Source organism: Thalassophryne amazonica, chromosome 12, assembly GCF_902500255.1.
Source record: "Thalassophryne amazonica chromosome 12, fThaAma1.1, whole genome shotgun sequence".
Taxonomy (NCBI): domain Eukaryota; kingdom Metazoa; phylum Chordata; class Actinopteri; order Batrachoidiformes; family Batrachoididae; genus Thalassophryne; species Thalassophryne amazonica.
In genome coordinates this window covers 73191379-73217364 of record NC_047114.1, presented here as the reverse complement: position 1 = coordinate 73217364, position 25986 = coordinate 73191379, and the positions used below count along the sequence as shown (strand labels likewise).

Below are 25986 nucleotides of genomic sequence, written 5' to 3'. Positions count from 1 at the left end.
ACATTGGAGAAGATAGGGCATATTTGTGGATTTTTTTTTATAAAATTTAATGAAAAAAAAATACTACATGAATGCTTAGGTCTATAACCTGTCAACATGTCTGGTGCAGATGTTTTCCTCTTACAAGAGAGAAATATATGTTATTATACGTACAGACAGGTTGGCACCTTGGCAGAGGTGTGCACTCTGAATGCCCTCTGCCATCCATCAAAATAATTTTGTGCCCATTCTTCTGTTATCTTTTAACATATAGTTAAGTGATCTTCCAGAGGTAACATACAGTAATGTTGTACATATGAGCCTTAATTAAAAACAAGACTCTATTAAATCCATGTCACTTTGGAGTGCACTAGAAATTTAACATTTTTTTCTCTATTTTTTGAAATATTAATGTGCATGGGCTCTATGACATGAATATACGTATTTGCATGTCTGAAAGCAATGAGGCTTCCCTAAATATGTGAATGCACCAAAAAAATACTGTTATTGAAACAGGTCTTTACTGTACTACAACACAATAACAACAACTTATAAAAATAAATTGCCAATGTGTTGTTGATTCTAATCTCTGCAAGTTGACATTCATGTCATATTAAAATTAAATTCAAATGTAGCTTTATCGAATATAGAAAATCAAAGTACAAATAGAATACAGTTCCTACAAAAAACAAACAAACAAACTACTCGCCCCCTTGTGTTTCAGATGCTTTAGTTGTTTTATGGCATCAAATCATTATAAGAAAATACATCTTTTACATAACAAGAATTGTTGTCAGAAAAAATGCTTGCTCTTGAGACACAAATGTCCCACAAGCCATCCCTTGACTTGTTCCTTTCAATCATCTTTTCACTGAGTTGCCGCTAGTGTTTTCGGTCTTCCTGCCTTTGGCTTATCATGGTAATTACTGAAGTATGGCTGGGATCCCAGAGCAGAGAACCACACAGATATAAAATGTGAACAGTCTTTATTTCCACTTGTAAAACTTGCAGAGCTCAGGATACACAGTGATGGCAGACTCTTCAAGAATATTGTCCATGTGGGAACAGATGGGTGAACTGGAAATGCAAAGCTGAAGGTCAGCGAGTGTCCATATGTGAAATATTGGTTGGGTTAACTAGTAAAGCAACAGAAGATCAGGTAGACACTCCAATAAGTGGCAGGCAAAGCTCGGTAAACACAAGAAGGCAGTGTGGATTGGCAATGAGGAAGAAACACGAGAAAGAAACACGAGACGCCTGGCATTGAAACTAAACATTCTCATAATGGAGTGAGGGGCTGTGAGCGACTGTATAGTGAACAATGCAATAAATGCGAATAGAATTGTGTACATGAATCGGAAGCCTGAGTGCCTGTGAACAGGAAGTAAACCCAAGGAACAGACACATCAGAATACAAGAACCACAGGAAATGACAAAACATGAACTGTGACAATCACAAACAGGTTATTTATAATATGATTGAAACAACTGATCTAAACAAAACTGATTTAAAAACAAATTCCTTTTGGTTTCTCCTATTTTGTTTGCCGACCCCACAGCAGAGCCAGTATGGTACTACATGTTGTTTTGGCGCATGTTTTTACACCAGATGCCCTTCCTGACCAACTTCACAAACACATGGACAATCTGGCACAGGTGGACTTGAACCATGGACCTTCTGGTGGGGGGCCTGCATGCTAACTATTTGCATCACCCATAAACTCATCACTTTTACAGCCAAATGCACCGTGGGAAGTCCTTAAAGCGACAGTATCACCTCAAAATCTCTCATCAGCCGTTAAAATTTTCACCGAAAACCAGCTTAATTTTTCGAACCGTGTCCACTTCGATGTGTCTCACAGGTTTAGAAAAAATTTTGATCAAACAAAGCACTAGTCTCTCAGCAACTTCTCAGACAAAGGAATTACGACGAGGGGCTGGACGACTCCTCCCACAAGGAGTGCTCACAGGCGAATGACGTCACCGACAGGCGTGGAAAAACTCACGCATGCGCACGAGGGTTCAAGCATGTCTGACGTAAAAACATATGAATGAAATCCATATAGTTTTTGAAAAAAATAAAAAGGACCTATACTTTATTGACAGCCCTCGTATGTTTTTACGTCAGACATGCTTGAACCCTCGTGCGTATGCGTGAGTTTTTCCATGCCTGTCGGTGACGTCATTCGCCTGTGAGCACGCCTTGGGAAGGAGTGGTCCCGCTCCCTCGTCGGATTTTCATTGTCTGGAAATGGCGGAATGAAAAGGACTTTTTTTCCATCAGAATTTTTTCAGAAGCTGTTAGAGACAGGCACCTGGAAACCATTCGAAAAATTTATCTGACTTTCGGTGAAAATTTTACAGGCTTCACAGAGAATAAGGTCTGTTACTACAGCTTTAAGGACCCCTTTAAGGACGCTCGGCGCGCCGCTCTCCGAGCTGTGACGACGTGGCACAAGCCACCGGATCATTTCTAAACGGATGGCTCTGTGGATACGAGACCATCGTGTGCTCTTTCTCTGGTTATCACAAGAGCTGGACATCAGCCATTTTCCAGCAGATTTCACTTTTAACAAGAGATTTTGTCATGGAAAGCCGCGCGGAGGCTTTGCGCGTAAAGACCGATTCGCTTTGCAAGCGAGACAAAGGAACACCTCCGTTTCGGCGTGTCAGAGGACAAGTGTGGACATGTCTATCTCGGCTTTCAGTGCTTACCAGTCCAGTAAGTATCAGTGAAATTGTGGAGAGCTGGACATGTCCAAACTTGTCCTCTGACAAGTTTGGTTAATGACGTCACCAACAGGCGTGGAAAAAACGCATGCGCACGAGGGTTCAAGCATGTCTGACGTAAAAACATATGAATGAAATCCATATAGTTTTTGAAAAAAATAAAAAAGACCGTTACTTTATTGACAGACCTTGTATATATGTCTATATATATATATATATATATATATATATATCTTCTTCTTCTTCTTTGTCTTTCGGCTGTTCCCGTTATGGGTCGCCACAGCAGATCAATCGTTTCGATCTCACCCTGTTCTCGGTATCTTCCTCTGTCACACCAACCACCTGCATGTCCTCCCTCAGCACATCCCTAAACCTCCTCTTTGGCCTCCCTCTTCTCCTCCTGCCTGGTGGGTCCATCCTCAGCATCCTTTTCCCTATATACACTGGGTCCCTCCTCTGCACATGTCCAAACCATCTCAATCTCACTTCTCTGACTTTGTCTCCAAACCGTCCCACCTGAGCTGTCCCTCTGATATGTTCATTCCTAATCTTGTCCATTCTCGTCACTCCCAAAGAGAATCTCAACATCTTCAGCTCTGCCTCCTGTCTTTTTGTTTGTGCCACCGTCTCTAAGCCATACAACATAGCTGGTCTCACTACTGTCTTGTAAACTTTCCCCTTCACTCTTGCTGGTATTCTTCGGTCACAAATCACTCCTGCCACCTTTCTCCACCCACTCCACCCTGCCTGCACTATCTTCTTCACCTCTCTACCACACTCTCCATTACTTTGAACAGTTGACCCCAAATATTTAAACTCATCTACTTTCACCACTTCTACTCCTTGTAACTGCACTATTCCACTGGGCTCCCTCCCATTCACACACATGTACTCAGTCTTGCTTCTACTGACTTTCATTCCCCTTCTCTCCAAAGCATATCTCCACCTCTCCAGACTAGACTCAACTTGCTCTCTACTCTCACTACAGATCACAATGTCATCTGCAAAGATCATAGTCCATGGGGACTCCTGTCTGATCTCATCCGTCAACCTGTCCATCACCACTGCAAACAAGAAAGGACTCAGAGCTGATCCTTGGTATATATTTATATATATATATATATATACTCAACAAAAATATAAACGCAACACTTTTGGTTTTGCTCCCATTTTGTATGAGATGAACTCAAAGATCTAAAACTTTTTCCACATACACAATATCACCATTTCCCTCAAATATTGTTCACAAACCAGTCTAAATCTGTGATAGTGAGCACTTCTCCTTTGCTGAGATAATCCATCCCACCTCACAGGTGTGCCATATCAAGATGCTGATTAGACACCATGATTAGTGCACAGGTGTGCCTTAGACTGCCCACAATAAAGGCCACTCTGAAAGGTGCAGTTTTATCACACAGCACAATGCCACAGATGTCGCAAGATTTGAGGGAGCGTGCAATTGGCATGCTGACAGCAGGAATGTCAACCAGAGCTGTTGCTCGTGTATTGAATGTTCATTTCTCTACCATAAGCCGTCTCCGAAGGCGTTTCAGAGAATTTGGCAGTACATCCAACCAGCCTCACAACCGCAGACCACGTGTAACCACACCAGCCCAGGACCTCCACATCCAGCATGTTCACCTCCAAGATCGTCTGAGACCAGCCACTTGGACAGCTGCTGAAACAATCGGTTTGCATAACCAAAGAATTTCTGCACAAACTGTCAGAAACCGTCTCAGGGAAGCTCATCTGCATGCTCGTCGTCCTCATCGGGGTCTCAACCTGACTCCAGTTTGTCGTCGTAACCGACTTGAGTGGGCAAATGCTCACATTCGCTGGCGTTTGGCACGTCGGAGAAGTGTTCTCTTCACGGATGAATCCTGGTTCACACTGTTCAGGGCAGATGGCAGACAGTGTGTGTGGCGTCGTGTGGGTGAGCGGTTTTCTGATGTCAATGTTGTGGATTGAGTGGCCCATGGTGGCGGTGGGGTTATGGTATAGGCAGGCGTCTGTTATGGATGAAGAACACAGGTGCATTTTATTGATGGCAATTTGAATGCACAGAGATACCGTGACGAGATCCTGAGGCCCAATGTTGTGCCATACATCCAAGAACATCACCTCATGTTGCAGCAGGATAATGCATGGCCCCATGTTGCAAGGATCTGTACACAATTCTTGGAAGCTGAAAATGTCCCAGTTCTTGCATGGCCGGCATACTCACCGGACATGTCACCCATTGTGTTGTGTGTTGGGGGGTTTGGCTGGACATTTTGGTGTTGTTTTCTTTTCTTTGCTCTCCAGGTGGTATGCAAACTGGGTTTTTGTCTGTGGAGAAGGTGCTGGCAGAAGAGTCCTTCACCCTCATCAGCATTATTGGCTGCACTTGTGGAGGATGTTCACGTGCAGGCCTAATGACTTGCAGCACCTGTGGATGATGCTCACTTGCAAACTTAAAGACTTTCAGCTGAAGCAGATAATGAGATGGCGTTCTGCATTTAAGCCATGAGTGGTTCAAGCAGAATTGCCGGGAACTCGACCTTGTGACGTTCGTTTGTGAGACGCTGAGGACCGCGCCTGGGTTTGACACATCGTGCCTGTGAAGGAGGACGGGTGAGGGACACATGCTGTCAGCACACATCAGAGGTGATGATTGTCTGAATAAGTGTTAACAGCAATTTGGTATTTTGTTACACAGTATATTTGAACATTGATGAGAATTGTGCAGCTCGCTTCTCACTGCCGTGGCGTACGGAATGATGATCCTCCACCTGTTGTGAGAAGCTGCTCATTTGCATAAAGCTTAAATTCAGACCTGAATGTGTTGCTGATAGTGTGTGCCTTTGAAGGATATTTGTTGTAGCTGTTGACTTACCTCACCTTTTCCATCCTTCACAGAGTCAGTTTGTCGTATCCACCTGGGGGGTGTTCGGCGGTGAGTCTGGGTCCAGAAGCGTCAGGCTTCGATCCATTTGGGCGCTGGAGAGCGCGCCGTCCTTCACCTCGCCAGACAACCGCACATTTATGTTGTACACAAATTATTGCACAGAAGGGAAATAAATTTGTTTTGTTTTTGGAACTGCTTTCTGCTTATTTAGCGCTGGGTTCAGTCAGATGCTGGTCCGCTCCTCAACTCGCGTCAGCACATAACACATTGAGCATGTTTGGGATGCTCTGGACCGGGGTATACGACAGCGTGTACCAGTTCCAGCCAATATCCAGCAACTTCGCACAGCCATTGAAGAGGAGTGGACCAACATTCCACAGGCCACAATTGACAACCTGATCAACTCTATGCGAAGGAAATGTGTTGCACTGCATGAGGCAAATGGTGGTCACACCAGATACTGACTGGTATCCCCCCCAATAAAACAAAACTGCACCTTTCAGAGTGGCCTTTTATTGTGGACAGTCTAAGGCACACCTGTGCACAAATCATGGTGTCTAATCAGCATCTTGGTATGGCACACCTGTGAGGTAGGATGGATTATCTCAGCAAAGGAGAAGTGCTCACTATCACAGATTTAGACTGGTTTGTGAACAATATTTGAGGGAAATAGTGATATTGTGTATGTGGAAAAAGTTTTAGATCTTTGAGTTCATCTCATACAAAATGGGAGCAAAACCAAAAGTGTTGCGTTTATATTTTTGTTGAGTGTAATTTAAATCATGATGCAGACATTTGTTTGAAATTAAAATGTTTGTGTTAAGAACTTTTGACTTTTCAAATAAATTTGATGCCTTAAAACGAACAGGATGAGTACTCTTATACAGGAACTGTTAATGAATGCGATTGGTTGTCATTGAGTGAAATAATGCAGAATGCAAAACATGCTATTACTAGAGCTTTCATTTTACAAAGGGATGAGGAGGTAAAGACGATCTGTGCTTCATTTGTCTGTTGCATATTTAAATGTTACTCTCACGTGTGTTGCAGATAAGATGCCAGTTTTAACATGTTTCTGCTGGTTCCATCATGTGTCTGGTTTATGGCCGTTGTGTGGCACCGACCAAAATGTTGATATTTCTCACAGCACTGAAATCAGTTTGAACCTTAATAATTCTAAAATGCTTCTTAACGATCAGCATTAAATAATTGGCATATTGACATTGAGTTCTGTCGCCTGGATAAATGTCTTTTTAACGATGAATTTTGGACCGTGTCACGAAAAATTGTCTGTATGTTGTAAAACACTAATGTCTTGTTTTCAAATGATCACTCATTGATTACATGGACAACAAAAGAATCTGAATACCAGTAAGTAACATTGTATGAATCTCTGTCACGCAGCATTTTGACCTTGAGTTTCATCTATTTAATTATCGAAATTATTTTCTTTGTGTACTTTTATTCTGCACTTTTCCTTTTTTGTTCTTGTGGATTTTGCTCCTTTTTGTAATATATATTTTGATGTGTTTATTGTTTAGCGTCTAGACAGTACTCTTATGTTTATTGTCACGATTTGGTAAAATTTGGGCCCTGGCTGCCAAATATTGATGACAGGTATATTGTGCTCCTTAGTGGGAGGAGGAGACCCTACCTATACAGGAAACGGGCGATCCACCGGGGTCGACCAACCTTTCCAGATGAGCCAGAGGGTGCAACAGGGGCTGCAGATGAGCAGCCATTAAATGGCTCCAGTGCCTTCGCAAACCGCCGAGAGAGGAGGAGGAAGGTTAACATGTCGGTGTGGGAGCAGAGGGCCAACCAGCTGCGCAAACGACGACAGATGGCGAGTCGAGAGGAGCTGTTCAACAGTCCCACAGAGGACACAGTCGAGATGCCCACTATCCCCCACCATGTCCCAGCTCTGTCCCCAGAGGTCAGCCCAGGTCACCTGCCCGAGTCACCCATGTCTGTCGCCATACCCCTGCCTGAACCACCCATGTCTGTATCCATCCCCGTGTCACCGCATCCCGAGCCCTTGGTTAACTTGACTGAGGAGAAAACAGGAGGCGCTAACCACCGGACAACCGGCGGAAGCAGACACAGGATGGCCCGTAAGTTCAGGCTTTCTCAGGGGCCTGAAGAAGGTGCACGGCACAGACGTCACCGCCACCGTGAGGCTCGTGCTGAAGCCAAAAGCCTGGACTGTATCCAGCCACCGCATGAGGTGCCACAAACCAGACGGTCACTCAGCCAAGAAAGGAAGATGCCTGAAGAGAAGGAGGAAAGAGAGGAGAAAGAGAAAGCAGAGGAAGAGGGATCCATCCAGAATGATTGTGGAACGTGTATCCTCAACCCATATGCAGAGGTTGGAGAAGACAGCAGGAGGTAACAAAGTTCTCATACAACCAGGTTTATAAAATCCATTAACTGTAGTGTGTTTGTGCGGTGCTGTCCTTGTAAATTTATCTGCTAGTTATCTGAAATGTCACTGCACTATGCAACAAGGTGAAAGAAACCATGATTGAAATATGTTCTGACCAGCTTCACTGCTGTGAATTCCCCTTTGGCTGACCTAGTAGAGCTAGACGTCTGGTGTGAAAATCCCACCACTTGGTTACAAATATATAAATATTTTCACCTTAAGTGACAACTGCGTCCGCTCAAAGAGTTTTCCTTGTCATGCACGAGCCACGTACGGGCTTCAAATTTTGCAGAGTGCACTAGCCACCACACCTCAGTAAAATCAAGTTTCTATGTGCTCTTTGTCAGAAACTGAAGTGTTACCAAGGTGTCAACCAAAAATAAAAGAAAAGAAAAAACAACAACCCACTAAGATCTCACTAATAACTGGGACTAGAGAGAAAATTTGAAGACTGGTGGATCACTTTTTCCACAACGAGATATATCTATTCTCTTTGTTTTGAGAAAATATAGATTTTTTGTTTGTTTGTTTGTTTTGAGGAAATAAATTTGCATATTCCAACAAATTATGGAATAGAAATGTACTTCATTACACTTTAACCTTAAAATCCTGATAATTTTTTTCTGATTTTAATGCCCGAAAAGGATTTTTCTGGTTAAAACATTATTCTTGTGAATCCATTTTTTATTTGTATTCTCCCCAAAACATTACATATCCATGGTTGAAATGGATGTAACTCGTTTTTTGTTTGTTTATTTGTTTTGTTTTGTTTTGTTTTTTTAGGAAAACAGTCACAGCACATATCTCATTTTGGAACCAAACTGAAATTTGTGTTCAAAAATTAACAGGATCTCATTTTGAGGAAAAAAAATAATGGGATGTGCAACATTGTCAATGCACTATGCACTCACCGGCCACTTTATTAGGTACACCCTGCTAGTACCGGGTTGGACCCCCTTTTGCTTTCAGAACTTCATGGCATAGATTCAACAAGCTGTTGGAAAAATTCCTCAGAGATGTTGGTCCATATTGACATGATAACATCACACAGTCGCCCATTCAACCAGTCTGCCCATTCTCCACTGACCTCTGACATCAACAAGGCATTTTCGTCCACACAACTGCCACTCACTGGATCTTCTCCTTTTCGGACCATTCTCTGTTTCTGCACAAAAATCCCAGCAAGATCAGCAGTTTCTGAAATACGCAGACCAGCCCATATGGCACCAACAGCCACGCCACGTTCAAAGTCACTTAAATCTTCTTTCTTACTCATTCTGATGCTCTGTTTGAACTTCAGCAAGTCATCTTTTCCATGTCTAGATGCCTAAATGCGTTGAGTTGCAGCCATGTGGTTGGCTGATTAGTTATTTGTGTTAAGTGATTGAACAGGTGTACCTAATAAAGTGGCAGGTGAGTGTAAGTTGGTGGTTGCCATTTAACTTTTTAAAATTAAAAATAAATAACATTTAGCTCATTTGGAAATAAACTCTTCATTCTGACCTTAAATTGCTAAGTGATCCCAAGTTTTTCTTTTTTTTAACCTTTGTCCTGTTAAAATGGATCTTAAAATCGCATTTACCCTATTTTGATCACCACAAAACTAGAGTGGAGATCTTACTCCAAAGTTACTCGAAGAGACAGAGGTTTCTATTTTATCCATTTGAACAGTCATCCTGAAAATAATTGTAAATTCCTTTTTTCAGCCTTTTAAGTCAAATGAAAAGAACCCTTGCTGCATCTTATTAAGTGTGCTGCAGCAATAATTTGTCTGCCTTGACTCATATTTTCTGTCACTTCAGAGCTCCAGATGAATCCCAGCACTGTGAACAGTTTCCTCGATCCCTGCTGGACCGCCCCTGGACGGATCAGGGTGAAGGCGAGCCGCTGTGTCAAAGTGTTCCACTGGAGACCGCTTTAGAGGCCACAGAGTTCACCGTGAGCACCATCGAATCCGAGAAACGTAAAGTCTCCATGAAACGTGACAGGTCCAACCTGGAGGGAAGCGTGGCGATAGACATGTCTGCTCAACCTCTGCTGGAGCTCACACCCATGACAGGTAGCAGCACCATGGTTACGTCTGATGGCAGCCCGACACTGTGCATCCTTTTAGTGCCTGCATCACCGGTGCCTCTGTATTTGCTAAAATCTCATCAGCTTATTTGAAAATGAATTCAACCAAGCGCAGTGCTACATTTTTCATGACCTCTCATTCCTGTCTGGGTAAAAGTGAACAGCAAAGAGTTGGAGGAATACCAGTCTGAAGAGAAAGAGCAAGATGAGGAGACGGAAGAGGAGGAACCTCCAATTCCTCCCAAACCTCCAGCTCCAGACAGCATGTTCATCTTCAAGGCCTCGAACCCGTAAGATCCTAAAGATAATTATCCACTAAATCCCTGACTGCCAGAAAAATAAAGGTGTTATGTTTTACAAGTAAACATGGTTATATGGACATATGTCTGTGCAAGTATAGAGTATACTTCTGTAAGAACATTTAAGGGCTTCAACACTGAAAAAATTTGGAGTGATATTTACTTGAAAAAACCTAGGCATGTTTTTTCACTCAGAAATTCCAAATAAATTTTACAAGGAGAATTCTTAAGTAACCGAACCTCGGATTCAGGAGGAGCAGTGTGGTTTTCGTTTAAGTGTCTGGATGTTGTGGGACTGTCCTGGTTGACATGTCTCTTCAACATCGCGTGGCGGTCGGGGACAGTACCCCTGGATTGGCAGACCGGGGTGGTGGTCCCTCTGTTTAAGAAGGGGGACCGGAGGGTATGTTCCAACTACAGGGGGATCACACTCCTCACCCTCCCCGGTAAGGTCTATTCCAGGGTGCTGGAGAGGAGAATTTGACCGATAGTCGAACCTCGGATTCAGGAGGAGCAGCAGGAGCTTGGTTCGCATTGCCGGTAGTAAGTCAAACCTGTTTCCATTGCACGTTGGCCTCCGCCAGGGCTGCCCTTTGTCACCGGTTCTGTTCATTATCATTATGGACAGAATTTCTAGGCGCAGCCAGGGTGTAGAGGGGGTCTGGTTTGGGAACCACAGAATCTCATCTCTGCTGTTTGCGGACGATGTGGTTCTGTTGGCTTTGTCAAACCAGGACCTTCAGCATGCACTTGGGCGGTTTGCAGCCGAGTGTGAAGCGTCCGGGATGAAAGTCAGCACCTCCAAATCCGAGGCCATGGTTCTCGACCGGAAAAAGGTGCTTTGCCCTCTACAGGTCAGTGGAGTGCCCTTGCCTCAAGTGGAGGAGTTTAAGTATCTCGGGGTCTTGTTCACGTCCCTTAGAGATAGGGTGAGGAGCTCAGTCACTCGGGAGGAGCTCGGAGTCGAGCCACTGCTCCTCCACGTCGAAAGAAGCCAGTTGAGGTGGCTCGGGCATCTTTTTCGGATGCCCCCTGGACACCTCGCTGGAGAGGTGTTCCAGGCACATCCCATCGGGAGGAGGTCCCAGGGAAGACCCAGGACACGCTGGAGGGACTACGTCTCTCGGCTGGCTTGGGAACGCCTTGGGGTTCCCCCGGAGGAGCTGGGGGAGGTGTGTGTGGTTCGGGAGGTCTGGGCGGCTTTGCTTGAGCTGCTGCCCCCGCGACCCGACTCCGGATAAAGCGGTAGAAAATGGATGGATGGATGGATGGAATTCTTAAGTAAATTTTACTTGCATATGTTAGTTTATCTAAAATAATAACTCAAGAAACATTTACTAGCAATTATCAACTGAATATTTTCATTGAATTTTACTCTGTCTTTATTCATAAAAAGTAAAACTTTTCAGCTGTTCCCCTTGTTACTACATCTTACCCTTCATTGATCCACAGGATCCGAAGAATCTGCCATTATGTGGTTAATATGCGGTATTTTGAGATGACCATCCTCCTGGTGATTGTGGCAAGCAGTATTGCACTAGCTGCTGAGGACCCCGTGTGTACGAATTCTGAAAGAAATAAGGTATGACCAAAATCCAGCTTTCTTGTGTCTTGTAATCGCCATGAGGCTGTTGTCTGACTGGAAAATGATTCTACAGCATTGACAGACAATTTGGTGATATTAAGTACATTGGGTCCCCGTCCAAATGGTGTTACATCAGCTGTATCCAACCTGGTCTCACGGCAAGTCATGATTCAGCAGCATGAAATATACATTAATCTATTGGTTCGTGATATTGTGACGAAAAGCACCTCATTTTTGTGAAGGCAGCATGAATTCATTCTAATTAATTCCGTGATGGCTGCACAAAATTAAAAGTGAAGTGGGGAGGAGGGTCAGGGGTGGTTATGGTTAGGGTATGGAGAAGGAGTAGGCTTAGGTTATGGTTAAGGTCAGTGGTGGGTACACTTCCGATAATCCGATAACAGATATTTATCGAAGATAATGGTTTCATTATCGGATTATCTTTTTAGACTAATTATCTTCCAATAAATTACGGTCCGATAACGTACTAAACTAAGATGAACAGTGAAAAGCGTTTTTAAAACTGTTAAAGCTGTTGAGACCTACGTGTTAAAAGTTTCCTAATAAGCATATTGTGATATCCTCTGCAAACAGAAACCACTCTAGTACCTCTAAGCAAAGAACTGGTGACAAAAAAAAGTCATTTCCTTTAACACCATATTAATATAATCGCAATGTCACCAAGTCATCCAGAGGCATACATGTTTAACTTATGGTTCAAATTTTAACCACTCATTTTAGACAAGTTATTTAAAATTATTGTCATGTCTGAAGTTTATAAAGTGAAAATATCAGATATATGTTTTCATTTTAAAGTAATGTGCTAATTTTTAAGGTTTTGTGAGCACATGCTGTGCCAGGCAGCAATGCATTATGGGTAGCATAAGGTAATCTCAGACGTTCATGACAGGACAAATGCATTTCAGACACGCTGTTCAGGGTCCACAGATAACAGCATTAAACTCTAGTACCTAAAACTCTCGTGAATATATTCTCTGGGTTTATAGACGTTAGTGTATTTGCGTTTAAATTCCACGCATCTAAAATGTAGCAGACACGGATTATCTGGAATTTTGTTTGACATTTTTTCAAGGCCGCTACTGCCATCTACTGGCCAGGAGTGTTCATGGCAGTATTAAACGTCTGGGTACATGGCTGCTCTCAAAGTGTTGGTATTGTCCATTGTCCAGGCGCTTTTTGTGTGCATATATTTGTTAACTTTGTATTCTAAAACTACGGTTAGAAGTAATTCCGACTCCTTATCGGTCCACACGAAAGAGGTTGGCGCCATGTTTTTAGTTTTTGTGGAAGTGACGACAAGAGAATAAGGCTCCGGATTGGATAGAATTTTAATCAGTACCGCCACCCAAAGGTTTGGCAGACTAATTACAACACATTTATACGGTTCGATGTGGATGGATTTTTTTTTTTAAACGACGTAGTGTGGATGAAGTTTTTTCCCCAAACTGAAAGGGTAAGATATTCGGTTTTACAAATACCCGACAATGTGTGTACATTGTCTTATGTCTGTGAAAGGCACTATATAAATAAATTTACTTACTTACTTACTAATATTGAGTTCACGTTTTACAACATCATAAAAGTTTTAAAACATGCAATTGCGATGACACTTCCAGGGCACTGTAAAAATGCCTGTTTTTACAAATAAAAATTGAATATTTTACAAAAGCACATTTATCTTTAAACCAACACATGACACACGTCACATTAACGTGTTGGTTTACATAATGGATTACTGAACCAATCACTGTTTAGCACTTTTACCCAGAATGCTTTGCGGTCTGTGTTTGTTACAAAACCTCAGAATTAGTGCCTTATTCAACATTAAAAGATATATGTTATATTTTACTTTGTACAAATGACAGAATTGACATTAATGGAGTTATTCTATCAGTATTTTCAAAAAACCATAAGTTAGTATGACTTTATTTTTCAAGACCTCCACCTGACCGGAGTGTTGAAATTGATAGGGAATTAGCCTTATGGCTGCTCTCAGTGTTGCTCTCAGATCTGCGCTGTTCAAGCTGCTGAGCTGAGGCGTCCTGCTGCAGCAGCTGTGTTCAGTGCAGAGTGGCTCCTAAAACCATTACAATACATTTATCTATATATATTATATTTTTACACAATTATCCTTTATTGACCGAGTTTCATTCATGAAGTCAGTGGTGTGGGTACACGTCTCTATGTGTAGGTGTGACTGTGAGCGGCACAGCGCGGGTCATTATAATCTCATTATTTTAATGTGCAAATTAAAAAAAAAAATCCCCAGTCTTGTCGAACAATTTTAATCACTAATGACAAGTATTTTAGCAGTGGATGGTCCGGGTGACACAGGTACGGCAGGAGACATACAGCTGTTTATCATCCAAATATCACTGACAAAGTGACAAGAAGAACCAAAACCACTTACTTATGGAAGGAGATAAGGAGGAGAAGATAATTTTATGTTTACTGAACAAGTAGTTTTTTTGTTTTGTATATTGTTCTGCAAGCCACTTTTAATTACAAATTCATCCGCACGCTGCCCGAGTTTTCATTATCCTTCATTTGTTTGGCATTTTTTGTTGAAAATTTAGCAGGTGAACACTGAGTGTGTTTAAAACAATATTGTGGGTGCTCTTAATTCATAATGTGAAGTAAAACAGAGCATGCCATGTAAAAGAAACAGTTTTATTTTTGCTTAATAAACTGTACTATGTGGTCAAGACTATTTCTATTTAGTTTCTTTTGTCTGTATTAGCATATTTGAAATTGGAGTAATCCAGAAGTAATTGAAAGTAATCAAATTACATTACTTTAATATTATGGTACTTGGATTACGTTACTGACTACATTTTTCAACAGGTAACTAGTAACTGTATCGGAATACATTTTTAAAGTAATCCTCCCAACCCTGGCCGTATCATAATGTTACATTAGCGCATCATAGTGTTACATCGCCTTTATCATGTTGTGAAGGTGTCGTAACACGGACCCACAACAGGGGGTGCAAATGAACGGACAATGGATAAGAAAAGGAGTAACAATTTAATGTTGTGAAGGCACACAACGGAATACAGACAGAAAAATACTGGATGCCAATTGTACACAAGAGGACTGTGGGCAGGCTCGAAGATAGGAGACCTCTGATGATCGAAGAGCCGGGGCCCACACCGCTTCCACCACCAACGGCCTGAAGAACACCGGAGCCGCCAAGTCCTGAGTCCCCAGGTGGTCTCTGTCCTCCGTTGTCGGCCCTGGTACTGCTCTAGTGGTAGATGATTTCTCGGCGAGGAGGTGGAGTTGTAATCCGCTTCTTATGTGGTGGTTGATGAGAGACAGCTGGTGTGGTTGAGAAGTGACAGCTGTCACTTCCAATGGCTCCGGCGCCCTCTCATGCTTGAAGCCCGCACTCCAAGCAGGGCGCCGACTGGTGGTGGTGGGCCAGCAGTACTTCCTCTTCAGCGGCCCACACAACAGGACCCCCCCCTCAACAGGCGCCTCCTGGCGCCCGACCAGGCTTGTCCGGGTGTCGGCGGTAGAAATCGACCAGGAGGGCCGGGTCCAGGATGAAGCTCCTCTTCACCCAGGAGCATTCTTCGGGTCTGTACCCCTCCCAGTCCACCAAGTACTGAAAACCCCGGCCCATCCGACGGACGTCCAGGAGCCGACGAACAGTCCATGCCGGCTCCCCGTCGATGATTCGGGCAGGAGGTGGCTCGGGTCCAGGGGTGCAGAGCGGTGAGGCGTGGTATGGCTTGAGTCTAGAGACATGAAAAACCGTGTGGATCCGCAGTGAAGCCGGGAGTGTCAGCTTCACTGCGGCCGGACTGAGGATCTTGGCGATGGGGAATGGTCCAATGAAACGGTCCTTCAGTTTCTGGGATGTCACTTGGAGCGGGATGTCCTTAGTGGATAACCACACCTCCTGCCCCAGTTGGTATGCAGGGGCCGGGGATCGCCGGCGATCTGCATGGGCCTTGGCCCTCGTCCGGGCCCGCAACAGGGCAGAACGGGCGGTCCGCCACACCCGGCGGCACCTCCGCAGGTGGGCCTGGACCGAGGGTACCCCGACCTCTCCCTCCACAAGTGGGAACAATGGGGGCTGGTAGCCCAGACATGCTTCAAAAGGGGAGAGGCCGGTGGCAGATGACACTTGGCTGTTGTGAGCGTACTCGATCCAGGCCAGATGGTTACTCCAGGCCGCCGGATGCGCGGAGGTTACACAGTGAAGGGCCTGTTCTAAGTCCTGGTTCTCCCGCTCTGCCTGGCCGTTCGTCTGTGGGTGATACCCGGACGAGAGACGTACGGTGGCCCCCAGCTCCTTACAAAAACTCCTCCAGACCTGCGAGGAGAACTGGGGACCACGATCCGAGACGATGTCCGATGGTATCCCATGCAGATGCACGACGTGGTGGACCAGGAGGTCTGCTGTCTCCTGGGCCGTTGGGAGCTTCGGGAGGGCCACGAAGTGGGCCGCCTTGGAGAACCGGTCCACTATCGTCAGTATGACGGTGTTGCCCTGGGACGGCGGGAGGCCCGTGACGAAGTCCAGGCCGATGTGGGACCAGGGGCGATGAGGCACAGGCAGGGGTTGGAGGAGACCCCTGGTCTTGTGATGGTCCGCCTTGCCCCTGGCACAGGTGGTACAGGCCAAGACGTAGTCCCGGACGTCGGCTTCCAGTGACGCCCACCAGAAGCGCTGCTGGACTACTGCCACGGTCCTACGCACTCCGGGATGACAGGAGAACTTGGATCCGTGGCAGAAGTCCAAGACGGCAGCCCTAGCCTCTGGTGGGACGTAAAGTTTGTTCTTCGGACCATCTCCCGGGTCCGGGTTCCTTGCCAGGGCCTCCCGGACGGTTTCCTCCACGTCCCATGTGAGGGTGGCCACGACAGTGGACTCGGGAAGGATGGTTTCGATGGGGTCCGACAACTCAGCCTTGGCCTCCTCTTCGTGCACCCGGGACAGTGCATCGGACCGTTGATTCCTAGTCCCGGGGCGGTAGGTGATCCGGAAGTCAAAGCGTCTGAAGAACAGGGACCAGCGGGCTTGCCTGGGGTTCAGCCGCTTGGCGGTCCGGATGTACTCCAGGTTCCGGTGGTCCGTGAAAACCGTGAAAGGCTCCGTAGCTCCCTCCAACAGGTGTCTCCACTCTTCCAGAGCCTCCTTCACCGCGAGGAGTTCCCGATTGCCCACGTCATAATTCCGCTCAGCGGGGGTCAACCTGCGGGAAAAGTAGGCACAAGGATGGAGAACCTTATCGGACACCCCGCTCTGGGACAGCACGGCTCCTATCCCTGAGTCTGAGGCGTCCACCTCCACTACAAACTGGCGAGTAGGATCAGGCTGCACCAGAACTGGCGCAGACGAAAACCGGCGTTTCAACTCCCTAAACGCGGCCTCGCACCGGTCCGACCAGGTGAAGGGGACCTTAGTGGAGTTCAGGGCAGTCAGGGGGCTAACAACCTGACTGTAACCCTTAATGAACCTCCTGTAGAAGTTTGCAAAGCCGAGGAACTGTTGCAGCTTCCTACGGCTTTTTGGTTGGGGCCAATCCCTCACCGCCGCAACCTTGGCCGGATCCGGGGCGACGGAGTTGGAGGAGATGATAAACCCCAGGAAGGACAAAGAAGTGTGGTGAAACTCACACTTCTCGCCCTTCACAAACAACCGGTTTTCTAACAACCGCTGTAGGACCTGACGTACATGCTGGACATGAGTCTCAGGGTCCGGAGAAAAGATGAGTATATCATCCAGATATACGAAGACAAACCGGTGCAGGAAGTCCCGCAAGACGTCGTTAACCAATGCTTGGAACGTCGCGGGCGCGTTGGTGAGACCAAACGGCATGACCAGGTACTCAAAATGACCTAACGGGGTGTTAAATGCCGTCTTCCATTCGTCTCCCTTCCGGATCCAAACCAGGTGGTACGCATTCCTAAGATCAAGTTTGGTGAATATTTGAGCTCCATGCAGGGGTGTGAACACCGAATCCAAGAGGGGCAATGGGTATCGATTGCGAACCGTGATCTCGTTCAACCCCCTGTAATCGATGCATGGACGGAGTCCGCCGTCTTTCTTACCCACAAAAAAGAAGCCTGCACCCATCGGGGAGGTGGAGTTCCGGATCAATCCGGCGGCTAAGGAGTCCCGGATGTAGGTCTCCATTGATTCGCGTTCCGGACGTGAGAGGTTGTACAGTCTACTGGACGGGTACTCAACTTCCGGAATCAAATCAATGGCACAATTGTACGGTCGGTGCGGGGGAAGAGTGAGTGCCAGATCTTTGCTGAAAACATCAGCCAGATCATGGTACTCCTCAGGCACCGCCGTCAGATTGGGAGGGACTTTAACCTCCTCCTTAGCCGTGATCCCGGGTGGAACCGAGGATCCTAAACACTCCCGGTGGCAGGCTTCGCTCCACTGCGCCACTACCCCAGACGGCCAATCGATCCGGGGATTGTGTTTCACCATCCAAGGAAAACCCAAAATCACTCGGGAGGTAGAAGGTGTTACGTAAAACACGATCTCCTCCCTGTGATTCCCAGACACAACCAGAGTCACGGGCTGTGTCCGGTGTGTGATTAACGGGAGTAGAGTGCCATCTAGTGCCCGTACCTTCAAAGGCGAAGGCAGAGCCACTAGAGGGAGCCCTACTTCCTTTGCCCATCTGCTATCCAACAGATTCCCTTCGGACCCCGTGTCCACCAGTGCTGGGGCGTGAAGGGTTAAATCCCCACTCAGGATTATCACTGGGATTCGTGCTGATCTGCGGGGTCTCCCTGTGTACATGTTATGGCCCACCCTTAGCCCAGTTTCTAAGGACGGCGTTGGTGTTTGACCGTTTGGGGCAATCTTTTAACATGTGCTCACATGAGCCACAGTAAAAACACTCCCCGCGGGCCAGCCTCCTTTGTCTGACATCAGATCTCACTTTGGCCCTGCTCGTGTCCATAGCTTCGTCAGCAGGGGGAGCTGTTGCCACACGGAGCCCTCTGGCAATGGAACGTGGGGACGACGTCACCCCTTCGGACCCGGAAGAGAGAGGGACGGCTTGTGCCCGGCCACGCCCCCCGACCTGCTCCCGACGGTGTTCATTTAAGCGGTTGTCTAAGCGTATAACCAGATTGACAAGCCCGTCGAAATCCTGCGGTTCGTCCTTAGCCAGTAAATGCTCCTTCAGTACTGGAGACAGTCCGCTTATGAAGGCAGCGCGGAGCGCAACGTCATTCCAGCCAGACCTCGCAGCCGCGATGCGGAAGTCGACAGCGTAATCAGCTGCGCTCCGACGCCCCTGTCTCATTGACAGCAGCACGGTCGAGGCGGTCTCGCCTCTGTTGGGATGATCAAACACTTGTTTGAATTCCCGTATAAACCCAGCGTATGATGTCAGAAGCCATGAATCCTGTTCCCAGAGCGCTGTAGCCCAAGCGCGTGCCTCACCTCGAAGCAGATTAATTACATAAGCCACCCGGGTGGCGTCTGATGCGTACATAACCGGACGCTGTGCAAAAACGAGCGAACACTGCATTAGGAAGTCTGCGCACGTTTCAACACATCCTCCGTACGGTTCGGGAGGGCTTATGTAAGCTTTAGGGGACGGTGGGGGGGGTTGTTGAACTGCCAGTGGAACGTCTGTATTAGGCCCCGGGCCAACAGGAGGAGACACTGCAGCGACGCTCGACTCGCGTGCTTCCACTCTGGCGGTGAGAGCCTCCATCCTCCGATTGAGGATTGCATTTTGCTCAGTTACCAGATGTAACTGAGCAGTGAAAGCGGTAAGGATTTGCTGCAGATCACTTACCACGCCTCCTGCTGACGCCTGCGCTCCTTGTTCTCCCATTGGCTGTTCAAGCTGTGGTTGACGCCCCTCAGGATCCATGACGAATGGCCGAGAAATCCTGTTGTGACGGTGTCGTAACACGGACCCACAACAGGGGGCGCAAATGAACGGACAATGGATAAGAAAAGGAGTAACAATTTAATGTTGTGAAGGCACACAACGGAATACAGACAGAAAAATACTGGATGCCAATTGTACACAAGAGGACTGTGGGCAGGCTCGAAGATAGGAGACCTCTGATGATCGAAGAGCCGGGGCCCACACCGCTTCCACCACCAACGGCCTGAAGAACACCGGAGCCGCCAAGTCCTGAGTCCCCAGGTGGTCTCTGTCCTCCGTTGTCGGCCCTGGTACTGCTCTAGTGGTAGATGATTTCTCGGCGAGGAGGTGGAGTTGTAATCCGCTTCTTATGTGGTGGTTGATGAGAGACAGCTGGTGTGGTTGACAAGTGACAGCTGTCACTTCCAATGGCTCCGGCGCCCTCTCATGCTTGAAGCCCGCACTCCAAGCAGGGCGCCGACTGGTGGTGGTGGGCCAGCAGTACCTCCTCTTCAGCGGCCCACACAACATATCATAGGGTTACATCAGCTCATCATAGTGTTACATCAGATCTATCATAATGTTATATCAGCTCATTATAGTGTTGCATCACCTTTATCATGGTGTTTTATCAACTTGTCCTTGGGTTGCATCACCTTGATCATAGTGTTTTATCAGCTCATCATAGTGTTACATCAGCTCATCATAGTGTTACATCAACTCGTGATAGTGTTACATCACCTTAATCTGTGTTTTATCAGCTCATCATAGTGTTACATCACCTTTATCGTGGTGTTTTATCAACTCATCCTTGGGTTGCATCACCTTGATCATAGTGTTTTATCAGCTCGTCATAGTGTTACATCAGTTGTATCATTGTGTTACATCATCTCATCATAGTGTTACATCACCTTTATCAAAGGGTTACATCAGCTCATCATAGTGTTACATAAAATCATCATAGTGTTACATCACCTGTATCATAGTGTTACATCAGCTCATCATAGTGTTACATCAGATCTATCATAATGTTATATCAGCTCATTATAGTGTTGCATCACCTTGATCATAGTGTTTTATCAGCTCATCATAGTGTTACATCACCTTTATCATAGTGTTACATCAGCTCATCATAGTGTTACATCAACTTATGATAGTGTTACATCACCTTTATCATAATGTTATATCAGCTCATTATAGTGTTACATCACCTTTATCAAAGTGTTTTATCATCTCATCATAGTGTTACTGTTGTGAAAGTGTAGGAACACGGACCCACAACAGGGGGCGCAAATGAACGGACAATGGAGGAGTCAAATAACACTGCTTTTACTGTTGTGAAACAGGCACAACAAACACAACAGATTACAATCTCGAGATTGAGTCCAATTACAGCGGTGTCGTGTGGGCAGGCTCGACGATAGGAGACGTCTGTCCAAGTCGAACCAGAACCAACCCGATTTCCTCTGCCACCGAACCCCAGGAATACTGGAGCCGCCAAGTCCCGAACTCCCAGGTGGCCACTGCCTCCGCTCGTCGGATCCGGTACTGCTGGCGAGGAACAGAAACAGTCAGGTGTGGGCGCGGCTGCACCCAGCAACATGTGAGGTGGAAATACCACCTCCACCTCAAATCACAAAACAACACTGAAGTGTAGGAATATGTGTACTTATCCAAACACGTCCAAAGGGTCTTCAGTGTCCTAAGCACAAGCAACAAAGTATTACGTCTCTGAATGAAACAACTGGCTGAGTTCGTTACCTCTTTGATTGAGCGATATCTCGGCAATGAGGTGGAGATGCCATCCAGCTGATATACCCCTCCGCTGATGGATGACAGCTGTCTCAGTTGATTGGTGACAGCTGTCACCTTGGCTGCTCCTGTCAGGCGGCAGCGCCCTCTGGTGCCTGGAGCCCGCACTCCAGGCAGGGCGCCCTCTGGTGGTGGTGGGCCAGCAGTACCTCCTCTTCAGCGGCCCACACAACAGTTACATCAGCTCAATCATAATGTTACATCAGCTCATCATAGTGTTAAATCACCTTTATCATAGTGTTACATCAGTTCATCATAGTGTTAAATCACCTTTATCATAGTGTTACATCAGTTGTATCATTGTGTTACATCATCTCATCATAGTGTTACATCACCTTTATCAAAGGGTTACATCAGCTCGTCATAGTGTTACATAAAATCATCATAGTGTTACATCACCTGTATCATAGTGTTACATCAGCTCATCATAGTGTTACATCAGATCTATCATAATGTTATATCAGCTCATTATAGTGTTGCATCACCTTTATCATGGTGTTTTATCAACTCATCGTTGGGTTGCATCACCTTGATCATAGTGTTTTATCAGCTCATCATAGTGTTACATCACCTTTATCATAGTGTTACATCAGCTCATCATAGTGTTACATCAACTTATGATAGTGTTACATCACCTTAATCGGTGTTTTATCAGCTCACCATAGTGTTACATCACCTTTATCATAATGTTATATCAGCTCATTATAGTGTTACATCACCTTTATCAAAGTGTTTTATCATCTCATCATAGTGTTACATCAGCTCAATCATAATGTTACATCAGCTCATCATAGTGTTAAATCACCTTTATCATAGTGTTACATCAGTTCATCATAGTGTTACATCACCTTTGTGTGCGCACAGTAATCAAAAATTATGTCTAGCACCACCAACAGTCCTTGTGTGGTAAAGCACTGCACAGACCGATGCAGAATAAGGCAACAGTAATGCACCATAATAATAATAATTCACCCTGTGCTTACTTCTTTGGAGGTTACGTATGAGTACTAAAGAAAATGCTTAGTTTTCATAGTCATCAGTTATAAACCTAAATGAATGGAAAGATTAGAGGTCATGTGTCATTGGAAAAAAATTACTTGAACAGTAACTGCTCACTCAAAAACCTGATCACAATTCAATTTTGGGAACCCCCCCCAGTTTACTGTCACTGCACTGCAGTTTAAAATGTGTTTCTGTATTTTTCATTTTGCAGGTGCTCCGTTACTTTGATTACGTCTTCACCGGAGTGTTCACATTTGAAATGATCATTAAGGTGAGGAGCTGCAACAGGGGGGCGTTTTACAGAAATTCACTTAAATTAAACATAAACGCTGCCTTTGTTGTGTGTTGTCTCATCCAGATGATCGACCAGGGTCTCATTCTGCATGACGGCTCCTATTTCCGAGACATGTGGAACATCCTGGACTTTATTGTGGTGGTGGGAGCTTTGATTGCCTTTGCTCTGACGTGAGTCACTGTCATGCTGCTTTGGCAATGACTAACAGTTGACTCACTGCAGCAAATCATTTCTGTTTATTATGAGCAAGTTCCTTCAAACACACCTTTTGCAGCTTCAAGTGAATGTAAAGATTCAACTTCACTGAGAAAGCAGCGCCTCAGAAACAGCAAACACGGAGGCTGCCATCATACTCCAGCAACTGCAAACCAAGGAATTCCAATAGGGGGATGGAAGAACTTAAAAATAAGCTTCTACTTCTGTTGTATTTCCTGGAATGTGTGTGATAAATAATGTTTTGTGTGTTTTTGTTGCACTGTAGGGCTTTGTGTTAATTTCTCTGTTTGTAAAGCTGTGACCCTCTGAGCGTTCCTCACTGTGTATCTCTTTTTATGCCTCAATTTCTATGTTGTTCCTGTGGATTTTGTCACTGTTGGGGCTACCAGCAATGTGATGGGGTAAAACTTTCAGTCACACTTTCCCCATAAGCTTCTCATATATTTATTTTAATTTGAATGTCTTGCTTGTTTTATTTATTTATTTATTTATTTATTTCAGTTAGATTTTTTTTTTTTTGTTTCTTGCTATATATGCTAAAATGCCACTCCACTCAGACATACAGAGTCTGGTGTCATGCATGTCATGCATGCAGTTCACTTGGTTTGTCCTGTAACAAAAGGATAAAAAAAAAAAAATCCTTTCCTTCAGTGGAATTGTGTAAGAGAAATGCTGAAAAGAAAAAAGGAATAAACACTGGTGATAGAATAGTTGATATTTATAAAACATTACAGCAGTAGACACAATGTCAACGTCTGTGAGTCACATAGGTGGTGTCAGCACTATGAGAGAGAACACGTGCAAATGGGCTAGATCTTAATTGTGTAGATTTTAGGGAATGGAATGGGTTGCTTGTGAGCACCTCTATAGCCAGTCTCCCACAGCCAATGCAACAGGGGGAAAATGTAACGTTGTAGGTTATTTTATCAGGAAAGGTTTATACATGTTCCGAAAATTTGTGATATGGGCACACGTGGTGATCCAAAACAGTGAATAGTTGGATGGAATTGTGCAGATATATAGGAAAAGTCAGGAAATGTGAGCAAAACAAGTGTTGATCGAGTGCTCTGTGGCACTAAGAGGACAGATTGTCACCAAACCGGCTGTGGGGCGGTATATTATAATAATGTGATTGTCACCTTCATTTGTCACTCCTTGTGGCTCCACTGTTGCATACCAGACCACTATTAGACGACACACACCATGCATCTGATTTTATTTTTACAGATGGCTTTATTATTATTTTGTCAGTGCCTCTTGCTGTAAATCGTTTCTGCTTGAATGTGGATTTGGCTGCTCAGTTATTTTGATGCCAAGATACAGTGCAAACTAAGATTAAAATACAGTGGAGATTATGTCATGGTAAAAATGGTAAATGGACTGCATCTATATAGCGCTTTTCCATCTGAATCAGACACTCAAAGTGCTTTACAATGATGCTTCACATTCTCCCATTCACACAAACACACTCACACTCCGATGTCAGGCTGCTGCCATGCAAGGTGCTCACTACACTCCGGGAGCAACTGGGGGATTAAGGACCTTGCCCAAGGGCGCTTAGTGATTTTCCAGTCAGGCTGGGGTTTTGAACCGAGGATCCTCTGGTCTGAAGCTCAACGGTTAACCACTAGACCATCACCTCTCCCTATGTCATGTGTAAAGTCTGCACTAACCTGGCATAAGAACATGTGACACACAACTTTATTCTACTTTTGTCATAAATCTGGCCCATTTTCCTCATTTTTGGAATGGGAAGGGAAATCAGGATCAAAAATCTTCAGTGTGAGATTGTTTTTTAAAAAAAAAAAATACAGCTGATAAGCCGTTGCTCATACTCTGGTGTTCGTCTGTGACTCCAACTAATCAGAATAACTTGATGGAATGACTTCACATCTTAGTCTGAAGTTAGAGAATTAAGTATTGATGGTAATAAACTGGTGTAATAAACTGTGTAATCAATAGACAGTATTAAATAGAATTTAGAGAGAGAGAGAGAGAGAGAGAGAGAGAGAGAATTACTATAGATTAAAAAATGTTTATTCAAAATTGAAATATTAAATATTATGAACTTAAAACTGCAAACATCAGACTGTTTCTTTCACCCACAACTTTTAGCAGGTCGTGCAAAATAGACTTCATGACACAAAGCTTTATTTTTACTGTATTTCCACTATATTATTTGTTCTATTTAAATTATTTATTTATTGTCATTTTTCTTTCATAGCTTTTCTATTTTGTCCATGCCATGTGCCTTTGTGTGTCAATATGTCACTAAACATGAAGAATGACCCCTGTTTCTAAAATAAAGTGCATCAATGTCAACAGGAACAACAAAGGCCGAGACATCAAGACAATAAAGTCCCTCAGAGTTTTAAGAGTTCTGCGACCACTGAAAACTATCAAGAGACTTCCTAAACTCAAGGTATGTTTTTAATTCCTGGGTTTTCTCTATGTCAGAGGGTTACTCCACAAATCTCTTACTAATTTCACTCAGTGTCTTGCTTGTCTTCCTCCTCCACAGGCTGTGTTTGACTGTGTAGTCACGTCTCTGAAGAACGTCTTCAACATCCTCATCGTGTATCAGCTCTTCATGTTCATATTTGCTGTGATTGCAGTTCAGCTCTATAAGGGGAGGTTCTTCTATTGCACCGACAGCTCCATGAATACGGAGAAGGAGTGTCAGTAAGTGGCTGAAGTACTCGTGCAGCTCAGGTTTCCTGATGGCTACAGAATGCCGTGTATTGGAGCCAAACCTACAGGATTCACCCATATAAATATAATTTATCTCACTGCAGCC

The 25986-nt window shown here is 45.0% G+C and overlaps 1 protein-coding gene across 3 annotated transcripts in view; it reads left to right on the top strand.

The window, feature by feature from the left end:
- The window catches only part of LOC117522682 (voltage-dependent R-type calcium channel subunit alpha-1E-like), a 199327-nt gene that overhangs the window by 140121 nt on the left and 33220 nt on the right, over positions 1–25986 (top strand). For 2 of the 3 annotated variants that reach the window (XM_034184132.1, XM_034184134.1), the window contains 9 exons: positions 7232–7984; positions 9824–10080; positions 10252–10384; positions 11846–11975; positions 22890–22949; positions 23037–23143; positions 23579–23590; positions 25515–25611; positions 25711–25871. In XM_034184132.1, the coding sequence (XP_034040023.1) occupies positions 7232–7984; positions 9824–10080; positions 10252–10384; positions 11846–11975; positions 22890–22949; positions 23037–23143; positions 23579–23590; positions 25515–25611; positions 25711–25871 (1710 nt within the window). The remainder of the gene's footprint in view (positions 1–7231; positions 7985–9823; positions 10081–10251; positions 10385–11845; positions 11976–22889; positions 22950–23036; positions 23144–23578; positions 23591–25514; positions 25612–25710; positions 25872–25986) is intronic. The other variant, XM_034184133.1, reaches the window with a different exon arrangement.